This window comes from Epinephelus fuscoguttatus, linkage group LG17 (assembly GCF_011397635.1).
Source record: "Epinephelus fuscoguttatus linkage group LG17, E.fuscoguttatus.final_Chr_v1".
NCBI lineage: Eukaryota > Metazoa > Chordata > Actinopteri > Perciformes > Serranidae > Epinephelus > Epinephelus fuscoguttatus.
In genome coordinates this window covers 31,955,188-31,976,484 of record NC_064768.1, presented here as the reverse complement: position 1 = coordinate 31,976,484, position 21,297 = coordinate 31,955,188, and the positions used below count along the sequence as shown (strand labels likewise).

General features: G+C 41.2%; 2 protein-coding genes across 4 annotated transcripts; both read left to right on the top strand.

Moving 5' to 3' along the window:
* Positions 1-2,730: 2,730 nt before the first annotated feature.
* Positions 2,731-10,363, top strand: LOC125904707 (sodium-dependent neutral amino acid transporter B(0)AT1-like). The gene is made up of 12 exons (XM_049602304.1): positions 2,731-2,960; positions 5,536-5,676; positions 5,789-5,926; positions 6,007-6,188; positions 7,590-7,700; positions 7,782-7,894; positions 8,031-8,159; positions 8,973-9,129; positions 9,201-9,405; positions 9,534-9,693; positions 9,846-10,008; positions 10,116-10,363. The coding sequence occupies exons 1-12, from the start codon at positions 2,762-2,764 to the stop codon at positions 10,254-10,256; spliced, it is 1,839 nt and encodes a 612-aa protein (XP_049458261.1). The 5' UTR covers positions 2,731-2,761; the 3' UTR covers positions 10,257-10,363.
* A 3,523-nt stretch (positions 10,364-13,886) lies between these two features.
* LOC125904706 (sodium-dependent neutral amino acid transporter B(0)AT1-like) lies at positions 13,887-20,989 on the top strand. 3 transcript variants are annotated; one of them, XM_049602301.1, is made up of 12 exons: positions 13,887-14,107; positions 16,072-16,212; positions 16,298-16,435; positions 17,357-17,538; positions 17,636-17,746; positions 17,834-17,946; positions 18,042-18,170; positions 19,125-19,281; positions 19,742-19,946; positions 20,054-20,213; positions 20,456-20,618; positions 20,789-20,989. In XM_049602301.1, exons 1-12 carry the CDS (start codon positions 13,909-13,911, stop codon positions 20,927-20,929), a joined length of 1,839 nt encoding a protein of 612 aa, XP_049458258.1. In that variant the 5' UTR covers positions 13,887-13,908; the 3' UTR covers positions 20,930-20,989. The 3 variants fall into 3 exon arrangements, with proteins under 3 accessions (XP_049458258.1, XP_049458259.1, XP_049458260.1); XM_049602303.1 differs by lacking the exon at positions 13,887-14,107 and adding an exon at positions 15,156-15,271; XM_049602302.1 differs by lacking the exon at positions 17,636-17,746.
* Positions 20,990-21,297: the final 308 nt, after the last annotated feature.

Here is a 21,297-nt window from a genome sequence, read left to right as displayed (position 1 = left end):
CAGAGTGGCCTTTTATTGTGGCCAGTCTAAGGCACACCTGTGCAATATTCATGCTGTCTAATCAGCATCTTGATATGTCACACCTGTGAGGTGGGATGGATTATCTCAGCAAAGGAGAAGTGCTCACTAACACAGATTTAGACAGATTTGTGAACAATATTTGAGGGAAATGTTTTTTTGTGTGTATAGAAAATGTTTTAGATCTTTGAGTTCAGCTCATGAAAAATGGGAGCAAAAACAAAAGTGTTGCATTTATATTTTTGTACAGTGTAGATGGATACTACATAATGATATCAAATCATGTGTTTCCAAAAATGTATAACTGTTCTTTTGGTGTTTTAAGTTTACTAAATGCATGTGTCTGATATAAAAAAAAAAGTTCTATTTCAATATTCTGTAAATAATCTCTGAAACAGCATGGCACCTACCCTGCCAAAAAAACCTCTCAGGTTAGGATTTGTTAATAAACCTCTCACCAGTTCAGACATAACAGCAAAATGAAGTGGTTACTGTTTGAATAAATATATGCCATAAAAATAAATCATGCAGAATATTATGAGGTTGTGAGCGCTTTTTAGGATTTTACCTGGCAACAGTTGCGAAGAGACACACATTTGAATTTGTTTATAGCAGAGCAATAATGATAGTAATATATATATCAAGGGCGGCCAATAAAAAAAGCTACACAACTATAGGCAACCAGCATTGCCATCTAAAATAATCATTAACAAACGTTATCATAATGATAAATAAACAAAACAAACTGCCATTATTATTACATTATGGTGTACTGCAGTTTGTGTGGTTTGTTCAAATGGTGCTGTGCTGTACCCCAGCAGAAGCCGGTACTCAACCTGCTGTGGGTAGATACAATCAATATCAAGCACTGTAGTGTATCTTTATTTCACTACAGTGAAATGTATTAAAAAGTCCAAAACTAAAATGGAATATTAGTGTCAAGATGATAGTCATTTCAGTTGCGTTGCATGTGTAATTTATCAACAAAAGTAGCTTTCATTAATTTCTGTCATATTTGTATAGCTTTACTTTCTTAGGAAAAATAATATAATATAATGATTCAATAGGGCGGCATGGTGTTGTAATGGTTAGCAATGTCGATTCACAGCAAGAGGGTTCCTGGTTCGAACCTGGGCCTTCGTTTTCATGTTCTCCCCGTGCCGGGTACTCCAGCTTCCTCCCACAGTCCAAAGACATGCAGGTTAACTGGTGACTCTAAATTGTCCGTAGGTGTGAATGTGAGTGTGAATGGTTGTCTGTCTTTTATGTGTCAGCCCTGTGATAGTCTGCTGACCTGTCCAGGGTGTAAGCCGCCTCTTGCCCAGTGTCAGCTGGGACAGGCTCCAGCACCCCCGTGACCCTCAAGAGGATAAGCAGAAATGAATGAATGAATGACTGATTTAATAATAAGTAAAGGAATTCAGGGACTTGACTCCATGGTTAAGGCCTTGGTTTATAGAACCACTGAAATCTCTGGTTTAATTTGCTGCCTTAACACTGACATACAGTGCTGCAGGCTGTAGGGATGATGTTTATTTGTAAGCCAACCTAGATTTTTGTTTCCCTTGACATCACACTAATGGTATTTTTTCAATGGATCTTGAATTTTTGCATTAAATAAGCAAACCTAAGTTTGTTCAGCAAGATAATCTCAATAAATTAACATAAATTGTATGATTTTAAAGCATAAATTCAATCACTAGAAGTAAAAAGCTCATTGACACCAAAAGCCATCTTTGGCGGCAGTATCCGTGCAGTATGTCATGTAGTCAGACATAAGTTTTTGCAGCGTTGTGCTGCGCCACCAGATGGCCAAACGTCACCTGTCACAGCAGCATGATACATGGATGGGTGGTGGCAGTTCATAATGCAGCTGAACAGCACCTGTCACAGTAGTATGATATGTCAGTGGACGGCGTCAGGGTGATATGCTGACAATAATGACGTGATAAAAGGAGCTGGAAAGTCCCTATAAGGTAGGAATGGGTAGTGAATGGGTCCAGCAAAGCTGGACTTTCACCCTGGAGTGCAGTGTTTGCTTCCCATATGAATGTAGAGCCAAATCATGATGTTTTTTTTTTTTTTTTTTTTTTTTTTAAACCTAACCATGTGCTTTTGTTGACGTCCTGACATTCCAGCATCCTGGAATGTCAACAGCAGACACAGAAAGATACTGCGTAATATGTAGATGTGAGAGGCCACTGACAAAGCAGCGATATGGATAACCTGGGATGAGAAGAACACATCTAACCAAAAACCCATTCAAAATTCATTGACTTTGAGACAAGGAAACTTAATGTGTAAATATACTAACTCATTTCCACATTTTAGGACTTATTCCTGCAGCGCTCAATGATTTTAAATAAACCCCTTCAAATTAAAAAAAACAGAGTAACAATTTGCCAAAGCAATGGGTATGATTCATTCTCATCTGTGAAACAAAAGAGTCCATCCAGTGATCAAGCTTAATGATTAATTTTTTTCCATTTGGGCCAACATCTTTTTACAGACTGGCATAAAATGTTTATAATTTCACATTCAATTGAATGACTGAATGACTATAAAAAAAAAGCAGACAAAAGTACAGTGTGCAGCTGCTGGTTAATCTACGGCCAGCAACAGATAAAGTTAAAGATCATAAACTTGTCTCAACGTTGCTGAGTGGATCACACGCATACTCTAACTTCCACTAATGACTCACCTCTCGTTGACACTACTCTGCTTCAGTGCATAAGTGGTCACGATGAGACTGGTACTGCCTAACCCAGGACTGGATCTCCGGATCCCTGACTATGAGGATCTGGACAGGATGGAGAAGGAGGAGGCTGATGACAGGCCCAAGTGGGATAACAAAGCTCAGTACATCTTAACTTGTGTGGGATTCTGCATTGGGCTTGGTAACGTGTGGCGATTCCCTTACTTGTGTCAGAGTCATGGAGGAGGTAAGACAAAAAGATGTCGAATTAGTGTTTGACAAATAGAGTGTGAAGTATCCTAGAGTGAATTTTGTGAACTGCTGGCATTTTATGGTGTATCTGTATATGATCTAAAATCTCTGAAAACTGAATGTTTTCATTTTTAGTAAAATCACTACACTTTACCAAGGTACTTACCTCTGGCTAAGTTAAATTTATCACTCATACATGGCTAGAAGACAGTACCATGAAATCACCATCAAGTTATGCAAATGATTCTCAAGAGTAAGATATATTCTCAAGTAATGCCTAGCCCTGGGGTAGGCAACCTGTGGCTCCGGAGCCACATGTGTCTCTTTAGCCCCTGTCCAGTGGCTCCTTGAGCCTTTGAGAAAAGAATTCTATGGAAATTCATTCTATGAATCCAAATGTTGCTGAACCTCGATAGCAGTGGCTGGTTATCTATGGATGCCAAATCCAAAAAAGTAAATTGAATAAAATAGAGAATGTAGTAGTGCGTGGACAGATTTGTTTGCTCTCACTGCCAGCTCTGCAAAATTTAAGTACCAAATAATCATAAATAGTGCCCTGCACAGTGTCCACCCTTGTGGTAAAACATATTAACAAATGCTTATTTAGACCATAAGTATACACTAATTTAGACTTAATACGCTATTTACCTTGATTATAAGGCTCAAACATGTTTTGTGGCTCCACACAGGTTTTTTCAAATTATTCTTGGTCAAAAATGGCTCTTTTAATGGCAAAGGTTGCAGACCCCTGGCCTAGCCCTTAGCATGACATATGTCCTGCATACTGAGCTATGGCTTTAACAGAAACTGAATGCTAGGAATTCATTCATACTGCACGGCTGTGTGTGTGTGTGTGTGTGTGTGTGTGTGTGTGTGTGTGTTGTTGTTTTCATAAGTGTGTTATGTGGGTCACGGTGATTCTTTAAGAATGCAGTTTTTGAGCTACATACATAATGCATGCATGCATACGGTACTATCTGTTATTTTTCTGTGACTTGTTAACTAGGGGGTTGAACAACTGTCCATAGTCCATGTCAAGACACACATTACTGTAACAACATGCAACATACAAAGTAACATGTGACATTTTTTTCTGCAGTAAGTGTTTTGAAATTGTATTTCATTTACATAAAAACCTCACTAAACTGTAAAGTCATTAACTTTGCCTATGACAGCATTACATAACGAACATGAAATCTTTACTGTGGTTAATGCCTAACACTTAATAAACACACCACATTTCAACCTTGACAACAACCCCATAGGCCATGTTGTGATGTCATCTACAACACCTCATCATACTAGTTAGTCTAAAAACTAGCTACAGTACACCAAAATAAAACCCTGAAATGCAGAGAGCTGAATAGTGATATAGATAACAGCCTCTTCTTTAATTGACTCAATGCCTCTTCAAGACAACTCAAACTTAATCTGGCTTGAGCAACTAATTTGCTCAGATAGGCCATTTTTCTGAAAATACACCCCACAGATATTTGATCTTAAGTACTGGACAAATTGAAAGTTCTAGCTGATGATGGTACTAGATACAAATTCAGGGGATCATCAGAGTCAGCAGGATTTGTGTTCTGGGGCCATGGATGTCTGTACAAATTGTCATGGCAATCCATTCCATAGATACTGAGGGATTTCAGTCTTGACCACAGTGGTGGACCATCAACCAACTTCAATTCAATAGGTTCAATTCCATCCAAGGTGCTACTGCTATACTGGGATTACCAAAATCACAAGGAAAAGAGGAAACCCTAGCTTTCTTAAAGGGCCAGTGTGTGAAATGGGTTGAAAACAGTGACATCAGTGGTCAAATTCTTGATTGCAGGGCTCACTCGCTCACCCCTCCCATCGGGTAAATGACGGTGGCCTCGTAGGGACAAACAGCCTTGTGCACGAGTTTTTCAGGAGTAGGTCTATCTAGCGATGAGGTGAATGTTTATTTAGAAATTTAAACCATGTTACGATATTGTAATGAATCCCTCACGAGCAGGAGACCAGAGGAGCGTTCAGGAAAAAGGCCAGTTTATTTGAGCACTCCAAAAACTCTGGTAACACTCCAGGGTGTAAAAGACTCCGTCCCAAACTCTGACTTCGAGCGTAACAGACACACTTCATACACACATACTCGTTTACCATACCGAGAGGGGACCCCCCTCCCTTCTCTGCTCCACCAATCTCCAGCCCGCACACTGACTGACAGCGTAGCCGGTAAACAGAGCTCAGCTGCGATAGTCTGGCAACCTGTCCAGGGTGTACCCCGCCTCTCGCCCAATGTCAGCTGGGATAGACTCCAGCCCCCCCGCGACCCCCAAGAGGATGAAGCAGTTAGAAGATGAATGAATGAATGAATAAACCATGCCAAATATTACACACTGGCCCTTTAAAGAGGCAATGCAACATAGCAGACTACCATCCCCTGGTGGCTGATAAACAAACTGACAAATACATAAATAACATCAACACACTATGTAACCAAGAACATGAGAATACCTCCTTCTCACCATGCATACAATTAAAAAATTTCCAGCTTACCATCACTTGTCACGTACATTTTTCAGGTGCTTTTTTGATCCCCTACCTGATCCTGCTGGTGGTGGAAGGAATGCCTCTCCTGCTGTTAGAGTTTGCCATTGGCCAGCGTCTCAGGAAAGGCAGCGTGGGGGTGTGGAGAGCCATTAGTCCTTATCTGACTGGTGTTGGTGAGTAAAATAGGCCCATAAAAAAAGCAAAAGAAGATGATTCCTTGGCACTGCAACAATACAAATTATCATTGTCGAGTGTGGTATCATAATCAATGATGCTGTCCCTCAGGTATAGCGTCCATGTTGGTGTCCTTGTTGATTGGACTTTACTACAACACCTTAATGGCTTGGGTCATTTGGTATCTCTTCAATTCCTTTCAAGCCCCACTGCCTTGGACCCAGTGTCCTCTCAATGACAATCGCACAGGTATCAAAATGCACATCTGCAGCCACACTCCAAAGCACCCACATTGTGGACTTAACAAGGACTGTTTCTTTCACCCTCAGGATTTGTACCAGAGTGTCAACAGAGCTCGACTGTGGATTACTTCTTTTACCGAGTGACTATGAATGCCTCAACCTCTATAGCTGACTCTGGAGGAATCCAGTGGCCCATAGTACTCTGCCTGTTAACTGCCTGGACCATCGTCGCTATCTGCTGCATACGAGGCATCGGCACAGCTGGCAAGGTTCATAGAAGCCTCAGTCAATTGAAAGTTACCTAACCTCGCGTCCCGTACTAACCATGGATATATAAAGAGAGCTGGATACAGTGTTGGAACGTTGCTCAAGGGCACATGAAGCCAAAAAAATTAAACTGCTGCCTGTTAATTTACTCCGATGACTGGCACTGCTTCCATACTGTGTGGCCCATAGAGCAGGTGCACCAGAGACACTCTGATTTCAGTCAGTGGTAGATATAAGCAGTTCCCTCATTTCTACCCAGTGACTATTGATATTTTCAGTTGAAATGACATCTGTCGCTATTAAACTTGATCCGTTGTAGCTCATAATCTAAATCAAGAACCCTGTAAAGGTGTCTTAAATAAGCACTGGATGCACTACATAGAGTACATGATACATGACATGCTAAAGCATTGAGGTTAAAGCTCCATGTCCCAGAAAATGTCAGCATCATAACCGATTAATGACCCATGTAGAGGACATGGAAATAAAGTAACAGCATTGTTCTGGCTGTGTGGAGCTAGTTAGTACTTGTATCATATGTATGATAAGGAAAAGTCATCTTCTGCATAATACTTACGGACGAACCAATGTGTTTGATAAGCATAATGCTATGTCAGATAAATTTGCCTGGGGCGTCTGCATTTAAGACTTCCCCACATTCAATAGAGCAGGACAGAGCAGCTACACAGTCAGTCAAAAATGTAACCTGTAATCCCACAAAATAATGTAGTATGACATGCACTATGTTTTCGAAGTTCCGCTCAGTAATTACAGTAGCTCGCAAGCTAGTTCACTGGACATGCTAATGTTCGAAGCTTATGTTAAAGCAAATGAACACATTGTTGAATCCATTTACATTGCTCTTGTATTTTGAGTTTAAGAGAGGGTGAAAAAAGGATGCTCATTTGTGAGTAAATTTACCACTTTAATCTAGAATATTCAAAATTAGTGAGTACTAGCCCCAACAATGACCTCTTTGCCCTAATCCTAACTGCTTCCAACCTTGATGTGGCAACATGAAGAGTACCAGCCAATCACAGCGTGCAGTGGGTTCCATAACAGCGTGTCGTTGGGATGAACGCATATACCATAGCCAAGTAGCGGCAGTATGACTATTCTCACCCGGATGAAAATAGACACTGATGGAAAGGACCCACCTTCAAAACTCTGGAGATACAGAGTCATTGCACAGCCCCATGCACACCACTTTAACATGCAGAAAAATCCAAAGCTTCAGAGACAGGCCTCTGTGCAGAGTTACGGATGCTAACTTAGCTATGAGTGTACGATTGATGTTCTACAGAATGGTTAAGCAAATGGTCAATTGTGACAAACTACTGAAAAAAAGACTTAAATTGGGTGTCCATATTCAGTGATTCAGTTTTTTCTTGTCATGACTTCAGGCGGTTTACATCACAGCCATTCTACCTTACATAGTGCTGGCCATCTTCCTGATCCGAGGACTGACTCTTAAAGGTGCCGTGATTGGATTAAAGTTCCTCTTCACACCAGACGTACGTTTCAGATCTTGATAGACAAAAAAGTTAAATCTCTTAGCTCAAAGCCACGTCACAATCTATGCCTTGCTCTTACAGGTGGAAGAGTTGATCAAACCAACAACTTGGCTGGACGCAGGTGCCCAGGTCTTTTATGCCTTTGGTTTGGCATGGGGAGGCCTCATCTCCTTCTCAAGCTACAATCCTGTTCAGTAAGAGACACTGGGAGGTGTTTCTTAAATTCCAGTTCAAGTTAATTGTGCTTAATTTGGTTAAAAAAGGTGGTTGCCATTCTCAGACCCAAAGTCAACATGTGTCTTGGCTCTTTTGCTCATTTCTTTTCCCAAGCAACAACTGTGTGAGAGATGCAATGATCTTGACAGTTGTAACTGGCCTTACCTCCATCTATGCTGCCACAGTCACCTACACCATCATTGGCTTCAGGGCCACAGAGAAATATGACAACTGTATCAGTGAGTAAGTAGTCACAAGACGTGGATGTCGATAATTTCCAGGTTTTGAAAAAGTGGGTGAATATTTTATTTTTTCAATTACAATTAACTGATTATTATCAAAATGCTGATTTCCAATCTTTAACTCAAACAATTCAATAATATGTCCAATGTGTATACAGTCTATCTGTGATTACTTTGTATATCTCAATCTAGTCTATCTCAATTATCATCCCTCCTGGGAGAGTATTTACCAAAGCAATAGCCTGTTAGCCATGCAAGCAGGGTGGCTCTAGCTACACTTCGGAACGCCTTTTTGGCAAGGGGCAACTCCAGGTCTGAACAATGAAGCCAATGTGGAAGAGCCAAAAACTGCAGCTCCTCAAATGGCCACTTGAGGGTGGCTCTAAAAGCAACTCAATCCTCATAGAAAAACGGTTGGTCTCTATTTAATTATAGTATAGTATTTATATATATAACTCACCCATTTTTAGAGGCATGGCTGCTTTAGTGTCAGGGTGTTTTTAAGATGCACCCCTCACTTCTCTTCAAATCTGACCTCATGTCCAAATTTGGTCACTTCTGGCTTTGGAAATCCAAGATGGAGATGGCCAAAATGTCAAGCTTGAGGCTTCAAATGTGAGTCCACAAACCAGTCATGGACATCAACATACAGTCTGTTTTTTGCATGTTATAAGGTCTGTGGATGTTGTGTCCTACTTTTACATAGGAGTCACACACTCAAGTAGAGGTTACTTTACAGCAAGAATGTACTTTTCAATGCAGGTATGGTCATGTGAGTATTGTGAGTGTTAAGTTGACATATTTTTCTCCCTAGTAACATCAGGACATTATTAAATGTATTTGACCTTCCTGAAGACAGCATCACTGCAAGCAACTACAAGGAAGCCTTGGATCATTTCAACATCTCCTCACCTGGTATTGTTCTTGGATTGGACATCAAACCCTGTGACATGCAGAGGCTTCTCAGTGAGGTGACTATATTGATTAATTTCTGTCAGATTCCAAAGTTATTATAGTTTTTTGCTAACTTGCGTTTGTGCAGGGAGTGGAGGGAACAGGTCTGGCCTTCATTGTGTTCACAGAAGCCATCACCAAGATGCCTGGTTCCCCAGTCTGGTCTGTCCTCTTTTTCATCATGCTTCTCTGCTTGGGACTCTCAACCTTGTTTGGCAACATTGAAGGGGTGGTGGTCCCATTGAAAGACCTGGGTGTATTCCCTAAAAAATGGCCCCATGAAGCACTGACTGGTAATGTGGTTTTAAAAACTCAACCCAGTCAGCTCCTCAGCTTTTATATCCCAATGAAACATCATTGGTGTCTGTCTCTGGTTGATGTTTTCACACAAGTTGCGTTTATTTGTGCATTTATATTTCAGGAGTAACCTGTGTGGTCGCCTTTGTCATCACCCTCCTGTTTTCTCTGCAGTCAGGGTTTTATTGGGTAACTCTCTTTGACAACTTTGCTGGATCTGTCCCACTTCTGACCATTGGATTTTTTGAGATGATAGCTGTTGTTTACATCTACGGCATAGACAGGTTAGTGCTTATTCAGACAATTTTAGCTACATATTTTCTGTCTGTGTGCTGTTTATGAAAATGGCCGACCTATTTAAGTGCAGTGTGAAAGAGATGACTTAATGGCATATTCAAAACTTTTCAAGACTAATTAAAATACTCTTGTGTGGTAGGTTCAATGAGGACATAAAATTCATGGTCGGACATAAGCCCTCCATCTTCTGGCAGATTTCATGGAGGTTCATCAGTCCTCTCATCGTTCTGATTATTTTAGTTTTCTACCTGGTGACACAGGTTCAAGAGGAGCTCACCTACTTAATCTGGGATCCCAATTCTGTAAGTATACAAGCTCTGTGATCAGACAGATTTTTAGACTGATGTTGTTCCTCTGTATCAAAGCATAATAAGCAGCTTGTGAGTAGATTCTGTTTTGTGGTTTACAGGAGGAGTTCCCATCTCTGGCATCAGTCACTTACCCTTCGTGGATCTATGTGATCATCTTTCTTTTGGCAGGAGTGCCCAGTCTGGCAGTGCCTGTGTATGCATTATGTAGGCTGATCTTTGTTTGCTGCAATAAAAAATAAAATCTAATCCAAAAATGAGCCAAATTTCTTAAAAATCCACATATTTCAGAAGACATTGAAATGATTTTTTCCATTTTGTAGTGTTAGATTTTTGCATTAACATGACCAATGTTTGGATTACAAGGGTCTGTCTATTTGTGCCATTGCTCATGGTTTTAAAGCACAATGCTAATATTTTATTGATGCACTTCAATAATGCACCCAATAGGATGTGTCCAAATCCAAATAAGTTATTAGTTATAAGGCACAAATAAAGCAATGGAAACAAATTTGTTCTGCTCAAAGTTTCCTGTTAGTAACTGACATGTTGTGAACAGACACATTACAAATACTAACACACAAACTAGTCCAGCAATAGGCATGATAGGAAATGTGGGCCTTCACTCAGTAATCTTCATCGTTTTGGTTAAAAGGTAAAAATGCCCATTCTGTTTATAACATATGACATATGATTTCACTAACTGGTTGTTTCATTTAGGCCACTACACATCAGTGAATAGGGATTGCTATATTTTGTAGTTGCCCACCGCACAGCAGGCAGCAGGCTAAGAACTAACCATTGAAATTCTTGCATCGAGGAGAAGGAGTCATCATGTGCATGAGTAGCAAGATCAAAGCCCAGTGTGGCAGCTGGTCTCTTTCAAACCCCGACAAACTGATATGCATTAGCCCGATATAACATGATTTCCTGTAGCCTGCAAACCATGCCAACTTCCTGCCCTTTATCTGAATAAAGGTACAGAGACAGATTATATTGTTGGTTGAGCAGATACAAATAAGGACCTCTGTACACCTCTGGCACTTATATTTCTTCTCATGCTTTGTGCAAATGCACTGCTGCTGCATCAATATACTGCATCACGTTAATTTGCCTGCTATAGGACAGCACTAGTTCCATCCATCCAGGTTTTATACCTGTTTATCCCTACTAATGAAATAATTTTGTCTCTGTGAAATATAAGTTTGTCAATATAACAACACATGACTACTGAATTGTATAGCAAATATCTACCAATATCTGAAAATAAAAAACAATAAAGGTGATTAGAGGTGAGTACCATTGGGTGGGAGTCAGTCAGGCAGGTTGGTTTTGTTTTCTTGGGCACAGGAAGGATGGTGGACTTTGTAAAGCTATGACAGACTAAGCCAGTGACTGGTTGAAAAGCCTTAAGTTTGAGGACCTGCCCACTGACACCAAGTGGGCCCACTACTTCCTTGGTGGAGACACCGCTGGAAAGCCCTTTTGAGAGAGATGTGAGAGGTACAGTAGTTGTGGTCTTCTTTCTAATATGTTCAAGGGTAGACACAAAGTTTGTCTTTAACAGCATTGGCTCTTTGGTTTCCATTTTAACACCATGCAGTATGAATCTTTAATCAAGCAGGAGATGTAGAAGAGCAAGTTGGCCATGAGAGGGAGACACTGTACTGACAGAGCACACAGTGGTAGTAACATTAGCTGTTGCAACAATGCAAAACATACTGTAGGGAGCAGACAAGATACTTTGCATTTGATAGGGACAGCAGAGTCTTTGACAGCAATGTTTAAGTGGCTTTAAAATGTTTGCTGTGCACTCACACTGGAATAATAAAAGGTTTTTCATTCCAACAATGGTATGTACAGTAGTGATCTATTATGTTATAGTTCATTTAATTAAATTAATTAATTTCCATTGCAGACGGATACTATTTTGCCATTATAATACTGAACAAATTAAAGCTGAGATGGACTGATGTCTGTAGTGTTAATACAATGCGCACTTAATAACCAGTAATCAGTAACTTTATTAACTCATCATAATAACAAATAGGTTTTATTAATTTATGTTCCAGGCCAAACTGAACTTTGCCTCTTGCACTTTAAATGTCCTCAATCAACGGCCAGACTATTCTCCTTTAATGATTCACAAAATAGATACTTGACCTTGTGTTGATGTCTTCCATCAGTCAGTTTCACTGACATTAGTGGAGATGAGAGAGAACCTACACTGAGTTGCATACCATCACTAAATGTATGAGAATAAAATGAATTAACGCTACTGTCAAAACTAAATGTGCTGTATCTGGTAGCAGAAATGTTCTTGCTACTGCAAGCTGTTATATAGGTGGTTTATCAGTTGAGCAGGCCACTAAAACCAGACTACTGGGTGTTAAATGAGGTTAGTTATGGCTTTGGTGGGACTGAACTGATTACATTGTTTCCTTGATGTGAGAGGGCATTGAAATTTCCTTATGGGATTATTCAGACACATTTAAAGAAAAACGGTTTATGTTTCTAGTGCCACCATGCTGACACAAAACAAAATACACAACGGATATAAAGTTAACAATTGAACAAAAACACTGGCATAGCAAAATAAATACCTAATACAAATGGGAAGTAAACACATTAAACAGATAGGTATTCAGAATAAAAAGTGTAGGAGGACAGACAGGAGAAAGAACAAGGTCGAGAAAGGAAGACAGTCAGCCTTTGTCGGCACTAGTCCTTTGATGCTGGTTTGGTGTGTCTGGGTTTTTACTCCCACTATAGTTAGTATAGTTATATATAGTTTTGCCACCATGTTTGATGACAATAAATGTATTTAATACAGCAATCTAGGAATATACAACATGTAAAACAAATCTGAAACAATAACGATAAAATTAGCTGAGTTCAACTCAATGACACTCTTCAAGGTAGGGCCTCAAGATTAGACAATAAAGCAGGACCCACCTTGAGGGCCTTATCACCTCAGCTGATATGTTTTAGTGCTGAATCCCAATCAAAGCTGCAAATAAATCAGCAAACGTAGTTGACACATGGCAAGGACTAAACTTTTGGGGGCCTTTGGAGTTCTGGGGCCCTGTGGCAGTTGTTCATTTTGCCCATTTGGTAATCCAGCTGCAGGTATGCCAGCTGCAAATAAAGAATTAGTTATTCCCATTACACAATACAATCTATTAACACAATGATTAATATTAAGAAGAAAACAAAGCATGTCCATCTCAATAGTACAACAGATGGTAAAGCGTGAATAGTAAGTGGACTGATGCACAAGACCTTCACACATTAATTATTAACAATGGCCAGGGCAACTGCAGATGACGTCGTGCTATTCTCTCTGAAAGAGTTCATGAATTCAAAGGAATCTCTCTCTCCTGTTACAACTCTCCTCAGTGAGTGACTGAATTAGCCATACAGTTAGAGGCAGTTTGGCACTCCTCACATATGGTGATCTCCCTTCATGATATTCTTGTGAGCAGGAGCCCATTCTCATTGTCATCGTCAATGCCTGTGCCTCGCTGAACTCTGCAATGGTTATCTGCCCCATTATCAGCCTCAGGGCCACACAACAATATGACCATGGGAGAGTGACTTTCAAGTTGGACAAAAGGTGGAATGCTTCCTTAAGCAGTTCAATCGTACAATATTCTTGCCGTGACTACCATGCCATTGTTTTATTTGTTTAATGTTTGATTAAACTGAATGACTGGTAGTCTTGAATGGTGGTATAAAAACAGAAATGCAGAGTATGCATTGGCTAATCTGTGGATTGCATCTGATAAAGTAAAAGACCATAAACGTGCTTCAACGTTGCAGAGAGGATACGCTAAGCCCTCACTTTGACTTCCAAGACCGACAGTGTAACATCTCAGCTTCAGCAGGGTCGCCATGAGACTGGTAATTCCTAACCCAGGACTGGATGACAGGATCCCTTCCTATGAGGAGCTGGAAAAGATGGAGGAGGATGAGGCTGGGGACAGGCCCAAGTGGGACAACAAAGCTCAGTACATTTTAACCTGTGTGGGCTTCTGCATTGGGATTGGTAACGTGTGGCGGTTCCCTTACTTGTGCCAAAGTCATGGAGGAGGTAAGCTCAGGTGAAAACAGTAAAGGAACATTATATGATTATGGACCATGTATTCTTGAATGATTGTTTGACAAGTGTGTTTGAGGTACAAAGGACTACTGTGTCTTTGGTTTCTTGGAGGGACTTACTGTAGCAGTGTGGAGTGAGTTTGAAAGGGCATGAGATACCTGAGCTGAGAAACCTTTCACTTTCAATACAATCACCTGCCCTTTGTACATATATATTTGTGTTTCTTGTCAGAAGTGACCGTCTTAAAGGGGAACACCACCTAAGAAAAGATATGTTATTTCCATGGCCAAGGAAAGTGTAATCAATACTTATGAACAGGCGCTCCTCTCTCTCAAAGCCAGAAACCGGAGAAGTAGTCTCAAACTTGTGATATCATCAGGTATAAAGTCTGAAGCTGCTCCATTACAAATGGGAGCCTGATTTTGTGACCCTATAGAATGTTTGTTTTGTTTTTTTATAGAGACAGAGCGCAATGCGTCATACTCTTTTTTTTGTTAGATTATTTTTTTGGGCTTTTTTGCCTTTTATTGTATAGGATAGAGTGAAAGGGGGTGAGAGAGAGAACGGGGGGTGACATGCAGAAATGGTTGCAAGCCAGAGTCGAACCTGTGACTGCTGCGGCAAGGCATCACCTCTGTACATGGGGCACCGACACTATCCACTACGCTACCGACGCCCCGCAATGCATCATACTCTGACAACCACGCCCACAGGGGCAGGGGACAAATGGCACCCTAATATGCACAGATATGCAAAACTTCAGGGGTCTTTCAGTTTAGCTTGATTGCAGTTCCAGCGGTGAGTGAATGTGGCAAGAGCAGGCAGGCAATACTTGATAGCGGTCTGAGAGTCGTGGACTGTACCGTTAGTGCAGGGGAGTCTTTTGTGAGGTCAGATGTAGCTAGCAGAACCAGGAGAATTGAGGGATGCAGGACTGGTGTTGCACCATGCAGCCACAGAGCCGAGCAGGCGGGAACCAGGAAGGGGGCAGGCAGGAATCAGAGTCACAGACAGAAAGTTGAGGTAATTACCAGAGCAGAGACAACAGACGCAGGTCAGGAACAAGCAGGGTCAGTACCGGGGAATAAAGTCACAAGTGAATGCTGGAATTGGAATCTGGCAATGAGGTGGGCGTGGCTGGCTTGCAGGGTGCAGGTGAGTGGAAATTTACCAGTAGCAAGTGAGGGAGAGAAGCAGACTGTAACACTAAGGATTATTCTAACACCTTATGTGTAACAGAGTGGATATAATATTGACAAACTCAATACTACAGTATTTCAGTGTCCCTTCTCCTGACCTCGCTTATGTTGGAAAAATGATCCCATTAAATGGCCAGTAGTGAAATACGTTGATATTTACAGCTATTTGATCGAATCACCACGTAAGATCATCATGTAACAAAGATCAAAACCACGCCTTGCAAAACTTAGTTAGTCTCAAGCCTCAGGATCCCACAGTTTCCCCCTCTTTGTTTGTAAATGGTTGTTTGGATATAGTTTTGCTGTAGTTTAACGACAAAACACAGAGACAGAAACTGTATACACATGTAGCACTGGTAAGCAGCCAGTTTAGCATTTAGCATTCTTATTTTAACAAGGTACCGTCTACACACAGATTAGCAGTTATATTAACAGTACAAAGGAAAACTTTATGCCCTTTGAGGCCCAGCAAAGATGATGCAGGTACAAGCAAATGACCCACTCAACTCTGCCTGCCAGCCACCTGCAGGGGGAAACCACAGCAGAGCAAGAAAGGCAATCATGGGGTCATCACAAGGGTTATAAATGTTAGTATGTTCACAGGCAGGGGCCCTGTGGGACTGCTTTACAGCCCAAAACATTATCAACATCCAAGCTTTTATAAGCTGCATAATCATGTTGATATTTAGGATGATGAAAAGACCTATGAATATCCTTAATGCACTATGTATAACTATTCTACTTATACATTTTTAGGTGCTTTTTTGATCCCTTACCTGATCCTGCTGGTGGTGGAAGGGCTGCCCCTCCTGCTGCTGGAGTTTGCCATTGGCCAGCGTCTCAGGAAAGGCAGCGTGGGGGTGTGGAGGGCCATCAACCCCTATCTCACTGGTATTGGTAAGTAAAGTAGGCTCTGGAATAATTTGTCCAAAGCAGATGTGAAACAAAGAAAGTAACATCAGTTAATGATTCTGTCCTTCAGGTATAGCCTCCATGCTGGTGTCCTTACTAATTGGACTTTACTACAACACCTTAATAGCCTGGATCCTGTGGTATCTCTTCAATTCCTTTCAAGCCCCGCTGCCTTGGACCCAGTGTCCTCTCAATGACAATGGCACAGGTATTTGAATATACACACAAAGATGCTCATTAAGCACCCATATATACCGATCAGCCAAAACATTAAAACCACTGACAGGTGAAGTGAACAGCATTGATCATCTTGTTACAATGCCATGTTCTGTTGGGAAAACGTGGGGTCTGACATTCATGTGGATGCCATCTGACAGGCTCTACCCCCATTTACACCAGTGCAGGCCAGGTAACCCCCCTGATGGCAACAGTACTACCAATAGCAGTGGCCCCCCAGCAGGACAGTGCCCCGTGCCACACAACAAAAACTTGGCCCGAGGAAGGTGTCAAAGAGCTCAAGGTGTCAGCCTGGCCTCCAAATTCTCCAGATCCCAATCTGATCAAACATTTGTGGGATGTGCTAATACTCCACCTCACAACTGAAAGGACTCAAAAGATCTGAAACTAATGCCCTGGTGTAAGACACCACCCAGAGGTCCTGTGTCCATGCCTTGACAGGTTAGAGCCAAATCTGGTCCAAGGAGCACCAACTGTGAATTGGGGGTACCTCTGGGGCACCAGCACACCCCTCAAATGTCCGGTCAGATTGGGATCTTGGGTATTTGGAGGCAAAGTCAACACCTTGAGCTCCTTGTCCCATTCCTGGGGTCATTCCTGAGCAGTTTTTGTGGGGTAGCATGGCGCATTGTCTTGCTGGGGGGCAATGCCATCGACAAGTGCTACTGGCATGAGGGGGGTTTATTTTGTCTGCAATGGTGTTTGGGTGGGTGGAGCACGTTAAGTAGCATCCACATGAATGCCAGGACCCAAGGTTTCCCAGCAGAACACTGCACTGTAACAGGATGATCCATGTTACTCACTTCACCCGTCAGTGGTTTTAATGTTTTGGCTGATCGGTGTATTACTTATGATAAAAACATGTAAAGATAACTGTTTCTTTCCCCTTCAGGATTTGTATCAGAGTGTCAGCGGAGCTCCACTGTGGATTACTTTTATTACCGAGTGACTCTGAATACCTCAGCTTCTATAGCTGACTCTGGAGGAATCCACTGGCCTGTAGTGCTCTGCCTGCTCGCAGCCTGGACAGTCATGTGTGTCTGCTACATACGGGGGATTGGCACCTCAGGCAAGGTTTGTCAGACCCTCACACAAACAATATGCTTTCTCAAATCACCACTGTCAACATTCTTTTCTTTTCTTTTCTTTTCTTTTCTTTTCTTTTCTTCAGGCAGTATATGTTACAGCCATTCTACCTTACATAGTGCTGGCCATCTTCCTCATCCGGGGACTGACTCTTAAAGGTTCCCTGAGTGGATTAGAGTTTCTCTTCACACCAGACGTATGTTTCAAATTGATATCATAAAAAAAGCCAATTATATGTCTGTTAAAACAAAGCCAAATCACACTGTATGCCTCACTCTTGCAGGTTAATGAGTTGAAAAAACCAACAACTTGGCTGGACGCAGGTGCCCAGGTCTTTTATGCCTTCAGCTTAGCCTGGGGAGGCCTCATCTCCTTCTCAAGCTACAACCCTGTTCAGTAAGAGACATTTCAAGAAGGCCTGTCACCTAAAGATTGTAGCCATTCTCAGACGTGATGTGTCCTGAATCTTCTGTCTTTTTTCCACTCCCAAGCAACAACTGCAAGCAAGATGCTATGATTCTGACAGCCATAACTGGCCTCACCTCCATCTATGCTGCCACAGTCACCTACACCATCATTGGCTTCAGGGCAACAGAGAAATACGACATCTGTATCAGTGAGTGAGTAGTCACAGGATGTGAGCTTCAGTGTTTTTGGAACAGAGTAGTGCTAAAAGTACATCACTATCACTCACATGCTTATATGTAAGATGAACAGCATCATTCCTCCTGGGAGGGTATTTCCCAAACTGATGGTCCTTTAAGGCCCAGACACATAAAACATAAAGAACTAGTGGTGACAAGGCTGACTGTTGCACTTCATGTCGTCTGTGTCTTGGCCAAAAAGTTAACACATTGCGAAGACCACAGCCAACGGCCAACTAGCACGTATGCTCTGCACCTGCATGAGACATAACTTGCCCTACAAAGGGGAAACTGGAAGACTGACAGGACGAATTCAAGATGCTAGGTAGCTCATTAGCACATGGACAACACAACCTCTTGTTGAAAGAATGAAGGACATCCAAACTGAAACATCTCAGTGACTATGGACTGCCATTAAATTTTGTATAGATATTCACGGCCCCCAGTGAGTGATCCAAAATAACTTTGGTGATCGGCTGATTTTTATTTTACAGTGCGACAATTACATTGACATATGTGGCTTAAGAGAAATGTCTTGACAACTATTGGGTGTTACATTTGGTGCAGTTCATGTTCCCCACAAGATGAACTTAATGTGGTGTGTATATATGACTAGCACAGCTGTAGACTGAGATAACAAAGTTTATGCGTACTAAGACATAACTTTGGAAAGAACCGTGTTTTCGGCCAAAGCCAGACGACTAAAGCCTCATAAACTTCATTAAAGGATGTATTTTTGCAATGAATTTAGTCATACTAGGAAGTAGTGTCTTTAAAATGGACGTAAGAAATGATTGCAGCATCCAATTAATTACTTTTTCAATGTGCATATGAGTGTGTGACTATTGAGACTTTAGAAATTGAAATTCATCCCTTCATTTAAATTCCAGTGATGTAAAGTTATTGATCACTGACATATTTTCTCCCTAGTAACATCAGGATATTATCAAATGCATTTGACCTTCCTGAAGACAGCATCACTGCAAGCAACTACCGGGAAGCCTTGGATTATTTCAACATCTCCTCACCTGGTATTGTTCTTGGATTGGACATAAAACCCTGTGAAATGAGGAAACTTCTCAGTGAGGTGACCATATCAATAAATATCAAATTCCAAAAGTTTGTACAATATCTTACGAAAATGCACATACAGTGGTTTGTAGATATCTAACGAATTAGCGTCCCATGAATGGCACACATTTCTTTACGTACTTAACATAAAGTTACATACTGAGGGTAAGTTATGTTTAAGGAAAGAACCATGGTGACAACATTCCTTAAAATGACTCAAAGTTCACTTGGTTTCACATGGAACACAAACACAGGTCTCCTTGGGAAAGTCCTGTGTTTGTTTGACCCATCCACCACCCAAACCTGCTTTCTTGTGCAGACTTTTGTTCCTTAAACTACTCCTGCCAGCACATTACTCACTTGATTGCAGCCTTCTCGCTTATGTGGGTTATACACAAATAACATGAGTTATATACGAATTGAGGTGCATTAATTTTGCTCGACCTGCATTGTGATTAATGTTTGTGTTTGTGCAGGGAGTGGAGGGAACAGGTCTGGCCTTCATTGTGTTCACAGAAGCCATCACCAAGATGCCTGGTTCTCCAGCCTGGTCTGTCCTCTTCTTCATCATGCTTCTCTGCTTGGGAATCTCAACCTTGTTTGGCAACATTGAAGGGGTGGTGGTTCCACTGAAAGACCTTAATGTTTTACCGAAAACATGGCCACAAGAAGCACTGACTGGTATTGTGTTTTGGAGTTACAACAATCTGCACATTGGCTTTGCAACTCTAGATGAATTATATTATTCTTGTTTTAACATCGTCATCTTCTTTTCGTATGTGTTTCAGGAGTAACCTGTGCTGTCGCCTTCGTCATCACCCTCCTGTTTTCTCTGCGGTCAGGGTTTTATTGGGTAACTCTCTTTGACAACTTTGCTGGATCTGTCCCACTTCTGACCATTGGATTTTTTGAGATGATAGCTGTTGTTTACATCTACGGCATAGACAGGTTAGTGCTTATTCAAACTATTTTAGCTACATATTTTCTGTCTGTGTGTGCTTTCTTATTTATCTTGATATCTACTGCAAAATAACCATACAGTTTCAGTAGCACCATGATGTGTCAGCAAATTATTGTATTGAGCAAAATCTCGTGGTAATGGCTGATCTATTTAAGCGCGGTGTAAAAGAGATGACTTTATGACATAATTCAAAACTTTTCAAAACTTATTAAACCCTCTTGTGTGCCAGGTTCAATGAGGACATAAAATTCATGGTCGGACATAAGCCCTCCATCCTCTGGCAGATTTCATGGAGGTTCATCAGTCCTCTCATTGTTCTGGTTATCTTAGTTTTCTACCTGGTGACACAGGTTCAGGAGGAGCTCACCTACTTAGTCTGGGATCCCACTTCTGTAAGTATATAATCTCATAACCGTCATCTGCATTCATTTTTATTTGATATTTCTGATCTCAGCATCAGCATCCATCCTTTGCAACCTGTCATCAGTATTACCCACACCTCAACAAAGTTTGGACAGTCATTGCATATAGTGCACTAATCATACTCTTCCGTGGTTTACAGGCGGAGTTCCCATCTCTGGCATCAGTAACGTACCCTTCGTGGATCTATGTGATCATCTTTCTTTTGGCAGGAGTGCCCAGTCTGGCAGTGCCTGTGTATGCATTATGTAGGCTGATCTTTGTTCGCTGCAAGAAAAAATAAAATCCAGTTCAAGAAGTAACCAAATTTCTCAAATGAAGTCAAAACTAAATGTATTATATCTTTCTTTAAATACAAAAACAAAATATACTGACTAAGTTCCACTATTTTTTTTTCCCGGTTGAAATATATATATATATATATATATATAGTATATAAACACTGTCTTTGTGGTATGTTTAAGAGCAAGTTTTAATATGGACGATGACATGACACTGTGCATATGTTTGTATTTGTCTCTTTGGTGTTTCCTCACAATGCATTACAAATATTTCGATGGACAAAAGATGTAGAGCAACAAATCGGCCAAAAGAGGGAGGCCTCACGTTGCTAAAATATAAAGGCACTAGATTCAACAGAGCACAACACAC